Here is a 16,671-nt window from a genome sequence, read left to right on the forward strand (position 1 = left end):
TTAAATGAAGCTACAATAACTCATAGTCTTTGGGAGATGTTCATCAACTTTTTTGCTTATCAAATTATACCCAGGCCCACTGACAATTGGGTAACCGGGATGTAGAACCATAAGAGGTCCAGGAGCACACACACACACACACCCCGGCACAAAGTTATCTCAGTTATACATAGTTGCTTCTTGGATGACTGGCCGCCTTAGTGTAAAAAAAGTTTTTTGTTTCAGTTTGTTCAATCTTTGGTCTCATATTGTAAAAACTTTAGATCTTCCATGTTAATGTCGCTTTGTTATACTGAACCTGAATTTGTATGTACCTATGTAGACCAAGTGAGCTGTCATTGGCCCTGGGATTTCTCCTCCGTGCATTTTTGTAAATTTTACCATTTTGACTCATTATAAATCAAAATGGTGTATGCTCTGCAATCCACCTCATTTATTTAGGGCCTGGGGCACTCAACTTTGGAAGTGACGGGTATGTGCCTATCGGAGTCGCGAAGTAGGGGGCCTATCGGGTACAAAGCGTTATTTTAAAAAAGGGGTCATTGGGTACAAACAAAATAAAAAAGGGGGCATTGGGTACAATATTTTGAAAAAAGGGGGTCATCGAGTATAAGATTTTTTTTAAAGGGTCATCGGGTAGAAAATTTTGAAAAAATGGAGCAAAATTTTGAAAATTTCATAATTTTGAAAAAATGGAGCAAAATTTGACAGTTTCGCATTTTTTTGTTGCATTTTGATGATGCTATTCTAGAAAAAAGGGGGTCATTGGGTAGCCGCAACTAAAAAAAAGGGGGTCATCGGGTATGGCTTTTAAAAAAAGGGGGGCATCGGGTATAGTCGACTTCAAAAGAGGGGGCCTATTGACAGGCACATACTGTCACTTCCAAAGTTGAGGGCCCCCGATTTAGGGGTAGTGATTTTTTTTTGACTCGATCGACCATACTCTGCTTATAGAGAAATACTTGATCGACCATACTCTGCTTTATGGAGAAATTTATCCATATGGGGGTCTGTGAGTCTATTGTGCCATGGTTGTCTGGCTTTGTCAGCAATAGACAACAGTGTGTTCGTTATAAACATGTTCTTTCTTATTACAAAACTGTAAATGGTGGTCTCCCACAAGGTACAAAACTAGGCCCAATAGGCTTTCAGATTATAATCAATGATGCTGTATCAAGTAGTATGCCCAAAACAAAATGTTGGAAATATGTTGATGTTGAACTGTATCCATCCCAAATCCAGCCAAATTCAAGATGAAACTTAATCCTTTGAAATGTCAAGCCCTACAGATCTGCTTTAAGAGGAATCCACCCAATAATGTTATCAAAATCAATGACATTCCACTCAAATTTGTTTCTGAGGCAAAAATTTGGATATTTGGATGCAGGACAACCTCAAATGGGATAGAAACATTGCTGAAATTGTGTCCAAAACCAATCGTTGATTGTATATGCTTAGGATCTTAAAAAGGTTTGGTTTTAATACCCAGGAAATATGTTCAGTTTACAAAGGATATGTACGACCATTACTTGAATACGCGGATGTAGTATGGCATTCCTCACTCACCACAACTCAAGATCATACTTTGGAGTAGCTGCAAAAAAGAGCTTGCAAAATAGGTCTGGGCAAATTGTATGATGGTTATGATAACACTCTTAATCTGTGCCAGCTATGTTCTCTAGCTGATAAGAAGGAGGACCATACCTACCAGATTGGAGAGTCATGGCAGGGTCCTTGGAGAGTCATGGAGATTTATGGCAGGGTCCTTCACAATGCAAATTAAATCTCTCAACTTTATGCAAGGACCGATCATTTCAAAAACAGCGTAATTCCATACTTGATCAATTTATTGAATAACCAAGTGCCCTGAACTGTTTTGCTTATTCTGACTTTTTAATCTGTAATATTGTGACAATTTTAGCCTTTTAATGGTGTGTATTTATGAATGATGTCTTGAATAAGTGCAATATTTTATTTTCTATCAACAGCAGTTGCTGTATTTTTCCTTGTTAATATTGATATTGTATTTTTTAATGTTTAAAAAAAAAATATTTTAAACCACTTGTAATTTGGCCTGAGGACCATGATTTGTGTGTGATTAAAATATATACTATACTATACTCTGGGTCACATCTCTTCAATATAAAGTCTACACCTACAAGGCTTTATCCATGTTCAAGGGCCAAAAGTACATAGTTTTTCCCGCCCAGTGACGATATGTGATATAACTTTCACTGAAATAGTTATTTAAATAATTTGCATAAAACTGTGTAAAATAAAAAAAGTGAATTAAAATTTTCAAGATGTTAGATTATACATAAGTATAGAAGCTGAATGCCATGAAAATTACATTCACTGCAAAAAAAAATTGACACAATTTATCAACACTTGTGATGAGATTTCATCAGTTGTGACATTCTGACAAGTTTTTTTACACTTGTTAATTAAACCAGAGAAGATGAGATTAAACTCTACCATAATGTGATGATGCTAAGGGAAGGGGGAATTGTCATGAGAAGAAACTGGGAACAAGGGGAGGTGCTGCATGGATTGCAGGTTTAAGATGCTGATGTAGGAGGCAATCTATTTTCATCATGCATTGGGCTACTCCAGTTGATCACACCCCTCTGTACACCCCCCCAATCTCACACACAGGGGGTGTATATTTTAAACGGAGTCACCGATTCAGCTAAGCCCATTTGAAATTCACTTTCCCGACATACATGTAGGCCTATGTGCGAGAGTAAGGGGGTGTATTGATTTTAACTGGAATAGCACAGTAGTGCAAGTCATATTCAAAACTTTTACTATGAACTTTGTATCGCTGCGTGAACTGTGAAAAATAAGAGTCCAGCAAGGGTGTGGGGACTGGACTTAAAAGATGGATAAAAACGCACAAATTAATAAACCTATTCTAAAATGAGCAACTGTGTATATGGGGATCAAGATCTCATTTTTACGATTTGATGCCACGATCTGGGGTGGGATAGCAGCTAGGGGTCAGCAGTTTGTTTCATTATATCCAATGGGTACTTTTGAAATCTACATCAATGTGGACTTACTAGTCGCACAAATTCTGTACAATAAAATTGTGAGTTTTGACAAGTGGAACGTGCAGTATTTGAAATAAATTATAAGTCAAAATGTTCATAAGTCCCTTAGGTCTCAAATTCTACAGCCCTCTTAAATTTGCAAGGACCCAAACTCAAAATTTTACAAATTTTTCAAACTACGCTTTTTAAGATTTCACACTTTGAGTGGAGTAATTTTCTGTTAGTCAAATCACTGAATAGACCTTTAATATTACACAGTATTAGATGGTTTGAAGTATGTTATAATTGATGTCCATATAGCCCATTCCCCATTTCAACACAAATTGCTGCAGACCACTATTTAAAAGAGCTTAAAAGTACTACATTTAATAATGTGTATTAATGCAGATTTTTTCGCCCATGTATGTAGCTTGCCCCATGCATTCACTCCTATATGAGACACGCCATGGTTGCTATGGCTTCCATCTGCTAAGACAAAGGACCTCTTAAAGCAACTATTAGTAGTGAGAGTAGGTATCCTGGGTGTCATCATCATTAGCATCACAAACTCAGTAGCCATGTATGACAGGCAGGCCTTACCTCAACAACTTGTAATTGCTGAGTTTAAGGGCACGCATGCTGTAGGATTTAACATCATTTATACCACTTTTCACCCTGATGTGGCAGTGATGTCGGTGCACATTGGGTGCAGCCTCAAATTACTGGTGTACACACACAAGCACTTAAACACGCTGCATAGATGCACGATCGAAAGAGCTGCTTCAACTTGTTGACATCACTGCTAGTGCTACATCAGGGTGAAAAATAGTATAATAAGTTGGGTTCATCCTTCCCCATTTTCAAGAAAACATACTGGTGTGAGGGTGTGATGTGATTCTCAGAAGTTGATTTCTACAGGATTCATAATTTTGTGCTTACTGTATTCCTTTATAAATTCTACCAATCGTATGATATACATGTACTAAGCTGTAACCCCACTTTGAAAGTTGTATTGATACAGGCACCAAGGGTGAAAATAAGAGAGTTTGAACCAGGGGCCACTTTGGCAAAAAAGTGGCCCCTGGTTCACCAAGATTTGAAGAAACCAAGGGCCATTTACCAAGGGGCCAATAAAAATAAAGATATGTTGGATGGGTTAAATAAGCACTATAGTTGCTTTGAATTTGATACTTTTTGGTTCACTATTCAGGGGGCCAGTTTTGTGAGAAAAGTGTTCCCTGGTCAACTACAAATGAGATGGAACCAGGGGCCATTGCAGAGTTTCTGGGGGCTAAACGGCTCCCGTCTCTGCTTAATTTCACCCCTGACAGGCACATTTTGATGTAAAACATGGGACAAGATTCGGAGTTGGCTTATTCCTACTAGTACTAAAACTTACTCTAAAGCACAAGAGTTTGTTCCAAAACCCTGACTGTGTTCATTGCTTTAAAAAAAGAAAAGAAAAGAGTAGTCACATGCCCTTAAATTAAGTCTTGGAATGATTTGATAATGAGTCCCTAGACAGCTATCATCATTGCATAGTGCAGTATACATGTTTGGAACTTAACTAAGGCTTAGGATTGCAGTGTGTTTATTAAACTGATTACAGGCTAGGGATTTTGTACTAAGCGATACCATGTGTTGCCTGAATGAAAGCAAAAGTTTTGGCTCTTATGAGGGAAGGTATCACGGTATCACGCAATCTTGAGAATGTGTTTCTAGTTACCTGGATTAATAATGTGAGATTTATAGATGTCGTTGATCATTAGGATTTTCCAATTCTATATAGCGTATATGTTATTGATGAATTTATACATACATACATTTAATTCTTATAAGGTGCAATATCCAGTATGATCAAGGCGCAATTTATGACTATTCTCACAACAAAAATGTTCACTTACGTGAGCTTTCGGCTTGCGGTCGCTAAGCCTTTTTCAAACTGATGTTATTGATCTTGATGAGTGTCACATGACGAGTTGTTGTCAACAACGTCATGTGACAGGATGTTCCGGTAAACGGGTGCCAGGTCGTGTCATCCCTTGTCCTTGTTCAGGTTGCTGGGGTGTCTGTGAATATTAATAGCTTCCCTCACTCCTCTGTTGTACCAGTTGGAGTCCTGATCCAGTACTTTGACATTGTTCCAGTCGATGGTGTGTTTGGATGCTTTGACATGTTGGGCCACAGGGGAGGAGGTACTACTAGGTCTTCGGTGTATGTTGTGATTAAACTTAAAGAAGTATAGTAGTACTTCAGCTGTGAAGAACTTTAGTTTTAAGTTTTGAGATATTTTCTCAAAATTTGAGGAGCTATCTCAAGAACCACTGGATCAATACTAGGCTTGTTTCTACTCATTTTAATGCATTTTTCATGTTGATTCCAAATATGGCCATGACAATTTACAATTCTGACATTTATGAATTTTTTTAAAACTTGTTGTCTGCAGTCGACACCCACGTAGAGAGAGTTAACATTTCTATGAAAGATGCAAATTATGCAAGAAAGTGATAGATCAGTTCCCTAGTCTATGAGTATGATATTTTACAAAGTTTGGATGTTGTGAACAAAATTCTTGAATGCATTTTCTAATGAAGTTTTGTTGATATACATTCAGTTGTGTATTTTGATTTGTTGAATTTGCTCAGGTTGTGTACTGTGCACAGTGTCGACACCCTGTATTATAAATATAAACTTAATACTCCGTTGGTGAGTGACGGGCGATTGGTATTTCACCGAACGCAAGAAAAGGAGTCCTATCTGATTGGCTAGAAATCGATCGCTAGATCGCTCAGTGGTGAAGTACAAACTCAAAATGGAGAGATGAAGAAAGTGGCATAGTGTGTCGATATGTACATTGTATTATAGACTTGTGATTTAATATTCTATACAGCACCACATGTTCCTTTATATAATTGTAATTCTCAAACAGTTGAATATATCACAATTTTGATGAACGATTTAAAAATTGTTATGGATAAAATGCAGTAAAATATATCCGCAGCAAACAGCAATCGCCGCTAATTAGTGTATTGCATTTCCAGTTAGTGTATTGGAAACAAAACCTGGGTTTTACCTGACAACAAATCAAATTTTCTTGTAATGGCAATATCATATGGGGTACTGATCATGTGCAAATCGTAAAAATGTGTAGAATAGAAACTCTGCGGCAGGCTCTGTGGTATCTCATATTGTGTAAATGGTATGCTTAGCCTGAGTCACTCGGCCTATCTCGAACAAAATCTCCATGCGTAGCTGTTGAAAAACGAGAGGATTCGCCGTACTATCACGGCAATTTTTGACACGAAGATATAGGGATGATGACGCTGTGCTGTGCATGTTCTAACTGATGCAGGTTCTTATGAATCTCACCATTTGTGGAAATCTCAAACAGTTTTAGGGTCAAGCACACGCCCAAAAGGTCACTGATCCTGAAATTGACTTGCCAGTCTCCAGATGAAGGTCAAAGTTGTGACCGAAAATATGAGATATGTCTTAAGTTTGTGTTGAGATCATAAGTTTAAATGAAGTCTACCAACACAGATGAACTTTCATGCTTTTCATGTTTATTGTTGAACTGAATTTATATAATTCTGTTCAATTACCTTTTTTGATGGCTACGGTATCATGTCATATCTATGACGCATCATCAGGCCTACTGATCTTGAATTGGCTCTGTATTCTTGATCTGTGACGTCATGGTGGTAGATTTAATATTTGAAAGTTGGTTTGTATTTCTTTGTAGTTTTGGTGATACCGAATTTATTACGAGTGTTCATAGAGGTGGTGGAAGTTTTAGATGGTGATGGATCCTTCCACAGTTTCAAGGCTTTCTCGAATGTCCAGTCCTTGTATCCGCAAGTACCTACTCCCCATTCCAGAAAAATACAGCACTACTATTTTGGAATCAAAACAATATTATTAAGTTTCGCCAAATGAAACTAAGTTCAATCCTAATCATTCATTTAGTCCTACTGGAGATAAAAGAAAAATGTTCACTGTTTTTCTAATTTCTTGAAATAAGAGCCAAACACATGCATTTTTGGCATGTTTTCTGACAATCAAAGCACAAAAATCAAAGACTTGGAACAAGTCTAAGCATTCAAAATCCTGAGCATATGTTGAAATTTTGCTCTAATTTGAACTTTTTTGTGTTATTTTAATTAAATGAAATTAGTTTTTGATTGTCTATGATGTGAAATTTTGGGCGCTCCCATACAAAATCACCCCGTTTTTGACATTGCCAACACCGAATGACCCCCTTTTTTCTGAAAATTTCTACATTGAGAGTCCCATAGTGCATGCCAGTGCTTTGAGCGAACACTAGCAATTTGAAACTGCATCCGATGAAATGCACATTGATGTCACTGCCACATCTGGGTGAAACATGATGTGAAATGTATCCATCATAAATAGGAATGTTTTTTTCTTGCAAAGGTACCGGATGTTTGTTATTCCTTGTGGGTAGCATCTCTTCAAGATTATAGCAGGAATACACTGGTTTGACATGATCTGAAAATCATAGGAAGAATAAAAAAAAGTAGAATATTTATATAGCGCTTTATGCCGTAAACAGCCTCAAAGCGCTTTACATTGATTCCGCCGTCATTAGAATATGTCGGAACCATGTTTGCAGCTTACAAGTGGCGCAGGGTCCATCAGTACAACGACTGTGACTACCCCTAACAGCTCCCAATTACACCTGGGTGGAGTGAGGCAAGCGAGGCAAAGCGCCTTGCCCAAGGATGCAACACAGTGGTGGGACGGAGAATCGAACCCACGCACGTCGAGCAAGCTCTCGGATTATGAGTCCAAGGCCGTAACCACTGAGCCACCGTGCCCTCAATACATTGGGTTGACAAGAGCCAACTGGAGAAATGTATCCATCACCCTATTTTATAAGTATATTGTTTTGTTTTCTTCTGTTGTAGGTCGACCAGAGAAGTTACCAGACGTGTGTTATTCCTGGTGGGTGCTAGCATCTCTGAAGATCATAGGAAGAATACATTGGATTGACAAGGGCAAACTAGAGAAGTTCATCCTTGCTTGTCAGGATGATGAAACAGGAGGCTTTGCAGATAGACCTGGTGATATGGTAAGATTCTGTATGGGGTGTACATAGATAGGGGTCAACGTTCATCCTTGCTTGTCAGGATGATGAAACAGGAGGCTTTGCAGATAGACCTGGCGATATGGTAAGATTTTGTATGGGGTGTACATAGATAGGGGTCAAAGTTCATATATAGGTTTATGAGGATGATTTTAGCATTCACTTACCACAGGGTGTCCCAAAATGATGAGTACCCATCCATCATCCATGTGACAGTCAACAGTCTGGTTTAGTAATAACTAAATTTCCAAATTGTTTTGAGATAGTCACTGTGTGCTGAATTTTTTTAGATTGTGAACACAGAATTGAATACCTGAGTGGAAGAAGGGCCCAACCCCAATTTTTTACAAAAATGAGTTAAACCTAGCATTTTATTGCCTGCAGACTGTTCTTCCTTGTGTGTGAAAGATGAGCCAAAATCCACTCTCTAAATAGTCTTCCACATACACTTAATCATGGTTTTCATGGAAGAAAGGCCCAACTCCATGGAGTTGGGCCCTTCTTCCACAAATATTGGGTTAAAGAGGAATTTTGTTCATCCATGAAATCTGCTTTTCACTACAATAAACTTTCTTGCTAACATATTTCATGCTTCTACTTGTGCAATTAATAGATAATTTCTGTAGCTATTTATAACACATCTGCTTACGGAACTGGCAATTACAATATATTAGCAGAAGAAGGGCCCAACTCCAGTTCGTATTAAGACCTGTACCATTACCATGGAAACATCATATATAATTTTGAATGTATGTAATATTGTATGTTCATGTATTAAAGGTCCCCTGAAGATGAAAATATTCTGTCTATAAAACTTTTCCAAATATTAAGTTTTTTCTTAATATCTCAAAAACAGTTTTGATGGAGTTGGGCCCTTCTTCCACTCAGGTATTCAATTGTTATACAGTCATGCTGACAGGCTGATCCACAATAATGACAACAAGACTGTTAACCCATTGAGTGTGTATAAGGGGTGGAGACTTGGCCTCTTCTACATGCTCAATGATCATCATTGCATACCCAGAATGCTGAAAAATTAGGAAATTCATTTTAAGTATGTTGTCTAAACCCTGCATTTTGAAACTTTCATTCCGAATTATTTATCTAAATAAAAGGACAGGCAGATTTTCTTTACAAAATGTCAGATGTGGCTGTATGCTGCTGCCCATTTTATACTTGGGTGGAGAGATGCAAGCGAGATAAAGTTGTGATCCATCCAACTCAGGTACTAAATGTTTATAGCTGAGTGTTAGCTGTCAAGTTAGTTAAATCAAGTAAGGCTTGTACATTGTCATTATTCTGTTCTTAGGCAATGAAAAAAAATCCTGTTGTACGGGTGGACGGGCCTTTCTAGGAGGTTTGGTCGGTTAGTCAGGCGTTTTTGTTAAAAAAAAATTTATGGATGCTAAAATTAGCCTAAAATGTCACAAGAAATATGAAATTGTTTTGCAAACATATTTTCTAAAAATGTTCAACCAAAATTAATCGATTTTGGTCCCAAAATGGCTGATCCTGACTGTGATAGTTAATCCACATAATGTGTCTGCCAAGAGCTTATGAAATTTTAAAATTGTAACAAATAAAATTTCGGATTTATATACCGCCTTTTTCCAGATCTTGGAGGATTCAAAGCGCTGTAATTTCGCTGCCATGGGGAATCATCACAATCAGATGGTATCAACTAGGCCAGTTGCTGCTGAACCTGGCACAAACCTATCAGCACTTAGAATGTTACATCCACCGAATAACTGTGCAGCTCCCCAAATTCCATTGGGTGAAGCTACACAGACTATAATTTGGTTCACCTCAAGTTTGGTAGTGACGTATGTGCGTAGTTCGTTGGCCTAAGCAGCGAATCGCACGCGTCAAGTTAATCACGCAAAGTGTACACTCACGCGCACAAGAGCGATTTGTCGGCACGCTTGCGGTGCAATCGCGAAAAAGCATTGACGTCACTACTGAACTTGAAGTGATGTCGACTTTAACCACTGCAGTACCTTTGAAATGGTTCATTTACTCAAGTTTTTGTTCTCTTTTCAGGTGGATCCATTTCACACATTATTTGGCATTGCTGGCCTGTCTCTACTAGGAAGCTACCCAGACCAAATCAAGCCTGTAAATCCTATATTCTGTATGCCTGAAGAAACATTAGATAGAATACGACTCAAACCAGAACTGCTTTAACAACTGATATGACTGCCATAGGATGTAATGTTGAATGGATTAAGTTTTCTGGCATTGCTGGCTTCTCATTACTACTAGGAAGCTACCCAGACCAAATCAAACCTGTAAATCCTATATTCTGTATGCCTGAAGAAACATTAGATAGAATACGACTCAAACCAGAACTGCTTTAACAACTTATATGACTGCCATAGGATGTAATGTTGAATGGATTAAGTTTTCTGGCATTGCTGGCTTCTCATTACTACTAGGAAGCTACCCAGACCAAATCAAACCTGTAAATCCTATATTCTGTATGCCTGAAGAAACATTAGATAGAATACGACTCAAACCAGAACTGCTTTAACAACTTATATGACTGCCATAGGATGTAATGTTGAATGGATTAAGTTTTCTGGCATTGCTGGCTTCTCATTACTACTAGGAAGCTACCCAGACCAAATCAAACCTGTAAATCCTATATTCTGTATGCCTGAAGAAACATTAGATAGAATACGACTCAAACCAGAACTGCTTTAACAACTTATATGACTGCCATAGGATGTAATGTTGAATGGATTAAGTTTTCTGGCATTGCTGGCTTCTCATTACTACTAGGAAGCTACCCAGACCAAATCAAACCTGTAAATCCTATATTCTGTATGCCTGAAGAAACATCAGATAGAATACGACTCAAACCAGAACTGCTTTAACAACTGATATGACTGCCATAGGATGTAATGTTGAATGGATTAAGTTTTCTGGCATTGCTGGCTTCTCATTACTACTAGGAAGCTACCCAGACCAAATCAAACCTGTAAATCCTATATTCTGTATGCCTGAAGAAACATTAGATAGAATACGACTCAAACCAGAACTGCTTTAACAACTTATATGACTGCCATAGGATGTAATGTTGAATGGATTACGTTTTCTGGCATTGCTGGCTTCTCATTACTACTAGGAAGCTACCCAGATTAAATCAAACCTGTTTTATTTTAAATATTATTATTATTCTGTACACGTATGCCTGAAGAAACATCATTCTTAGTCAGTGGGAGTGGTCTATTACAAAGACGCATAATCTGATTGGACAATCGCATGATTTTGGGTGTCGTCTATCAGGCTGTAGACGACCCCACGTCATCATGAGCGTTGCTAACGCGTAACACGCTCATAGAGGTGCGCGTATGTATTGCGTTGTATGCGTAGACGCAGTGCAGAATACTCACATGTGCTAGCAGTATGCGCAACAAAAGATGTGAAGTTGTAAACAAGTTTCATTCATTTTAGAAAAAGGGGAGTTTCTATGACGGTAACTTAAATTTTGCTTTAAAAAATCGTTTACAGTTATTAAAATAATATTTAACTGACTAAGAATGACTGACTGACTATAAACGATAGGAATTTTTATTTTGACTATCCTCTACCTATGATAGATGACTGCCTGTCGTCTATCACACGTTTATTCTCTAAGTACTTTCTTTAACATGCAAAATATAGAACAAACAAGTTGACTACAGTTTGTTCACTCTGAAGTACAAAGTGACAACACGCGCGTGTACAGCGCGTAAACAGTATGCGGTGCTGCGTCTCTGCTGCAGGTATGTGTGCCTTCAAAGTCGGCACAATGTGTACGTCCGCGTTGGTACTTTGTACTTCAGAGTAGACTAACTGTATATCACTCTTAACGTGGGTCTACTTTTCGCCGCAGTGGTAAAAGCCTAACAATTCTTGCCGATTGCAAGCTGATCAAACTATAGATAGACCAGGTCTAAGAGGGGACATGTTAAAAGCAAAGCAGCTAGGTCATTTGAGGTCAAAGTTCATGAAGGGGTCAAATTGCTCTGATTAAACTCAGTATTAAGTTAAATTGTGAATGATAAATTCAGGCGAGACTTCAGCAGAATAGCTGCTCTTGTTAATATTATATTCTGTACATTTATGCCTAAAGAAACATCAGATAGAATATGACTCAAACCAGAATTGCCTGAAACCATAGATATGGATAACCAAGGCTTGGCAGTCGGTCATTTTGAATTGATGGAATCATCATGAAATGAACTTGTATGACATGGGAAGTGAACTAGCTTGACTCCCTTGGCTGAGATTTGCATGAGCAACAAACCCCAACAATGTGCCCTATGTTGGTTTTATATCAAGAGTAATGTAAGGCGAGTGGGATTTCATGATGGAGCCATATTGGTCCAGTTTTAGCCATTTAACTAAACATGTGCAGTGTAATTCTTATAGTACAGGACCAGCCTGTAGAATCTGTGACCAAATCATAGAACAAAAGTTTGAGAGTCATTTTGGGATCTTTGATTGATTCTGAATAAATTTAGCTCGGGCTCACCTCCTGAAACTACCGGGCATTCCGGGGAGAGGTCAATCAAGGTCACATGGGTCAAATTTTCAGAATGCTCCAATTATGTCAAGTAATATATCAAATTACTCGTATGGTCATGAGGATTCCAAAAATGTATAGTTTGTTATGTGTCAAACCTTTCAGGTGGGCGCTATGACGAAAAATGTTCATAGGTCAACGACCTTTTTGAATTCTGACCATAGTTCACAACGTCCGATTTTGGTCATTTTGGTGTCTAATTATATGTTTTCTTGCATGAGAAATACAACTAAGCAAATTAAAAAACTATACAAGGAACCGATGACCCTCTTTTGCAATATGGCTGCCAAAAGCATCCATATTGTAATAAGGAGGTCACCGGTTCCTTGTACGGAACCGTGCAATGGGTGAATAGTGTTTTGTGTATTATCTTCTGTTGGAACTAGCGGACACATTGGGATAAAATATCGAGAAGGAGAAGCCTCGAAAAAACCTTGATGTCCTTTTCACACTACATGTAATTCATCAGATGTATCAGCTTGCACACAAAAATTGCCCTGATACGATTTTCCATAGAATCTTTGGTAAACATGCATGTTTCATAGTAGCACCCTGTCGGAATGAGAATACCCTGCCGTGGAAAACTCGTGGGTATTATTTCTTGTTTTGAAATATTGATATTTATTCTATTGATTTCTTTTATGTGTAACATGTTGACTAAATTTTGAGGTCTACAGGGCAAGTTTGTAAGAACTGTACTCGCAAAAATATTTTTTTTGGGGGGGGTAAAATGGACAAACGCAGGGAAACTGTGCTTTAATAAAATGATTTTAACAAATTTTGGAATTGGAATGTAGTTCAGTAATGCAATGGTTAATTTCAAAAATTCAATCATAACTTTATGGGGAAGCTGATCACTTAGTTTATTTTAGTAAAGCACACAAATTTCCCTGTGCGGACCGTAGTATTTATGTCTGTAGTTAACATTTGCATAGTCAGAGGCACGGTTCATTATTGATCATAGATTGTATTGCTTATTAATTGGTAATATACTAGTAATATGCGCTTTATTCTGTAATCAATAATTATTATAAACAAATGCCTTTCTGGCAGAATGACATTGTAGCATAGTAGTATAGCCTCTGGACTGTGAATCCATAGTGGTAGAATTTTAATTCTAATCAATTTCTTTTGATTTTGTCAAGTAAGAAGTAATGGCAATAAACCTGTGGTATAAAACTGGACACCGTGGAATATAGATTCATATACCTATGTACATGTATATGCGATGCAAATGTAAACTACGGAATAAAATATTGTGTGCGGGCCATTTTAGTTATCAACAAAAAAACATACTTTCAAGAATACAGTTCTTTGCGACTTAAACTGTAGAGATGTGAACATGACTTGAATAATCAAATCAAAATAAACTATGATATCAATAATGAAAGTCAAATGTGTTGTGTCTGTTTTTACCCCCCCTGGCATAAACCCACATACAGGTATCTACATGGGGGGGGGGGGGATTGTATGGACCATCCTCCTCATCAAAATATTTTTTGGGATTTATCCCCATTCCCCCAGTGATTTATGGCTATGAATATGAAAGTGTTTTTCGGTGTAATGAGACTGCATTTATGTGACACATACTGTGCTATCACTATCAGGTGTAGATACCAATACACACTGTACAGTGCATACTGTGTTATCAGGGGAAGATAGCAACACACACTATACCATACATACTGTGCTATCAGGTGCAGATACCAATACACACTGTACAGTGCATACCATGTTATCAGGGGAAGATAGCAACACACACTATACCATACATACTATGCTATCAGGTGCAGATACCAATACACACTGTACAGTGCATACTGTGTTATCAGGGGAAGATAGCAACACACACTATACCATACATACTGTGCTATCAGGTGTAGATACCAATACACACTGTACAGTGCATACTGTGTTATCAGGGGTAGATAGCAACACACACTATACCATACATACTGTGCTATCAGGTGTAGATACCAATACACACTGTACAGTGCATACCGTGTTATCAGGGGTAGATAGCAACACACACTATACCATACATAATGTGCTATCAGGTGTAGATACCAATACACACTGTATAGTGCATACCATGTTATCAGGGGTAGATAGCAACACACACTATACCATATGGAGTGTGCTATCAGATGTAGATGCCAATACACACTGTACAGTGTATACCATGTTATCAGGGGTAGATAGCAACATAGGCCTACACTATACCACATACATACTGTGCTATCAGGTGTAGATACCAATACACACTGTACAGTGCATACCATGTTATTAGGGGTAGATAGCACAACACACACTATACCATACATACTGTGCTATCAGGTGCAGATATCAATACACACTGTACAGTGTATACCGTGTGATCAGGGGTAGATAGCAACACATACTATATACCATACATAATGTGCTATCAGGTGTAGATTCCAATACACACTGTGCAGTGCATACTGTATTATCAGGGGAAGATAGCAATACACGCTATACCATACATACTGTGCTATCAAGTGTAGATACCAATACACACTGTACAGTGTATACCACGTTATCAGGGGTAGATAGCAACACACACTATACCATACACACTGTGCTATAAAGTGTAGATACCAATACACACTGTACAGTGCATACTGTGTTATCAGGGGAAGATAGCAACACATTCTATACCATACATACTGTGCTATCAGGTGTAGATACCAATACACACTGTATAGTCTATCCACATAGAAGTACAAAGTAAATAGACCTCGGAAACTGAGGTATGAGAATAATTATTTCAGTGCAATGCTTCTTTGGCGCGCCAACTGCTGCGCGATTTGTGCACCACGCTCTTTACGCGTCGCGTCGCGCTGGCGTGTGACGCAAAGCATCGACCCCCAATGCCACAGATTTGGTTTGTACTTCTAAGTGGACAGACTATACAGTGCATACTGTGTTATCAGGGGAACATATCAACACACACTAAACCATACATACTGTGCTATCAGGTGTAGATACCAATACACACTGTACAGTGCATACCATGTTATCAGGGGAAGATAGCAATACACACTATACCACACATACTGTGCTATCAGGTGTAGATACCAATACACACTGTACAGTGCATACCATGTTATCAGGGGAAGATAGCAATACACACTATACCATACATAGTGTGCTATCAGGTGTAGATACCAATACACACTGTACAGTGCATACCGTGTTATCAGGGGTAGATAGCAACACACACTATACCATACATACTGTGCTATCAGGTGTAGATACCAATACACACTGTACAGTGCATACCGTGTTATCAGGGGAAGATAGCAACACACACTATACCCATACATACTGTGCTATCAAGTGTAGATACCAATACACACTGTACAGTGTATACCACGTTATCAGGGGTAGATAGCAACACACACTGTGCTGTCAGGTGTAGATACCAATACACACTGTACAGTGCATACTGTGTTATCAGGGGTAGAGAGCAACACACACTATACCCATACATACTGTGCTATCAAGTGTAGATACCAATACACACTGTATAGTGCATACCAATGTTATCAGGGGAAGATAGCAACACACACTATACCATACATACTGTACTATCAAGTGTAGATGCCAATACACACTGTACAGTGTATACCATGTTATCAGAGGTAGATAGCAACACACACTATGCCATACATAATGTGCTATCAGGTGCAGAGACCAATACACACTGTACAGTGCATACTGTGTTACCAGGGATAGATAGCAACACATACTATACCAAACATACTGTGCTATCAGGTGTATATACCAATACACACTGTACAGTGCATACCGTGTTATCAGGGGAAGATAGCAACACACACTATACCATACATACTGTGCTATCAGGTGCAGATACCAATACACACTGTACAGTGTATACCATGTTATCAGGGGTAGATAGCAACACACACTATACCATA

The 16,671-nt window shown here is 38.3% G+C and overlaps 1 protein-coding gene across 1 annotated transcript in view; it reads left to right on the forward strand.

Moving 5' to 3' along the window:
* LOC140136804 (geranylgeranyl transferase type-2 subunit beta-like) overlaps window positions 1-10,997 on the forward strand; it is a 50,809-nt gene extending 39,812 nt beyond the window's left edge. Inside the window, exons 8-9 of the mRNA XM_072158402.1 lie at window positions 7,961-8,124; window positions 10,180-10,997. Coding sequence (XP_072014503.1) covers window positions 7,961-8,124; window positions 10,180-10,323 — 308 coding nt within the window. The 3' untranslated portion in view covers window positions 10,324-10,997. The remainder of the gene's footprint in view (window positions 1-7,960; window positions 8,125-10,179) is intronic.
* The last annotated feature ends 5,674 nt before the right edge of the window (window positions 10,998-16,671 follow it).

This window comes from Amphiura filiformis, chromosome 17 (genome assembly GCF_039555335.1).
Source record: "Amphiura filiformis chromosome 17, Afil_fr2py, whole genome shotgun sequence".
In the NCBI taxonomy this organism is placed as follows: domain Eukaryota; kingdom Metazoa; phylum Echinodermata; class Ophiuroidea; order Amphilepidida; family Amphiuridae; genus Amphiura; species Amphiura filiformis.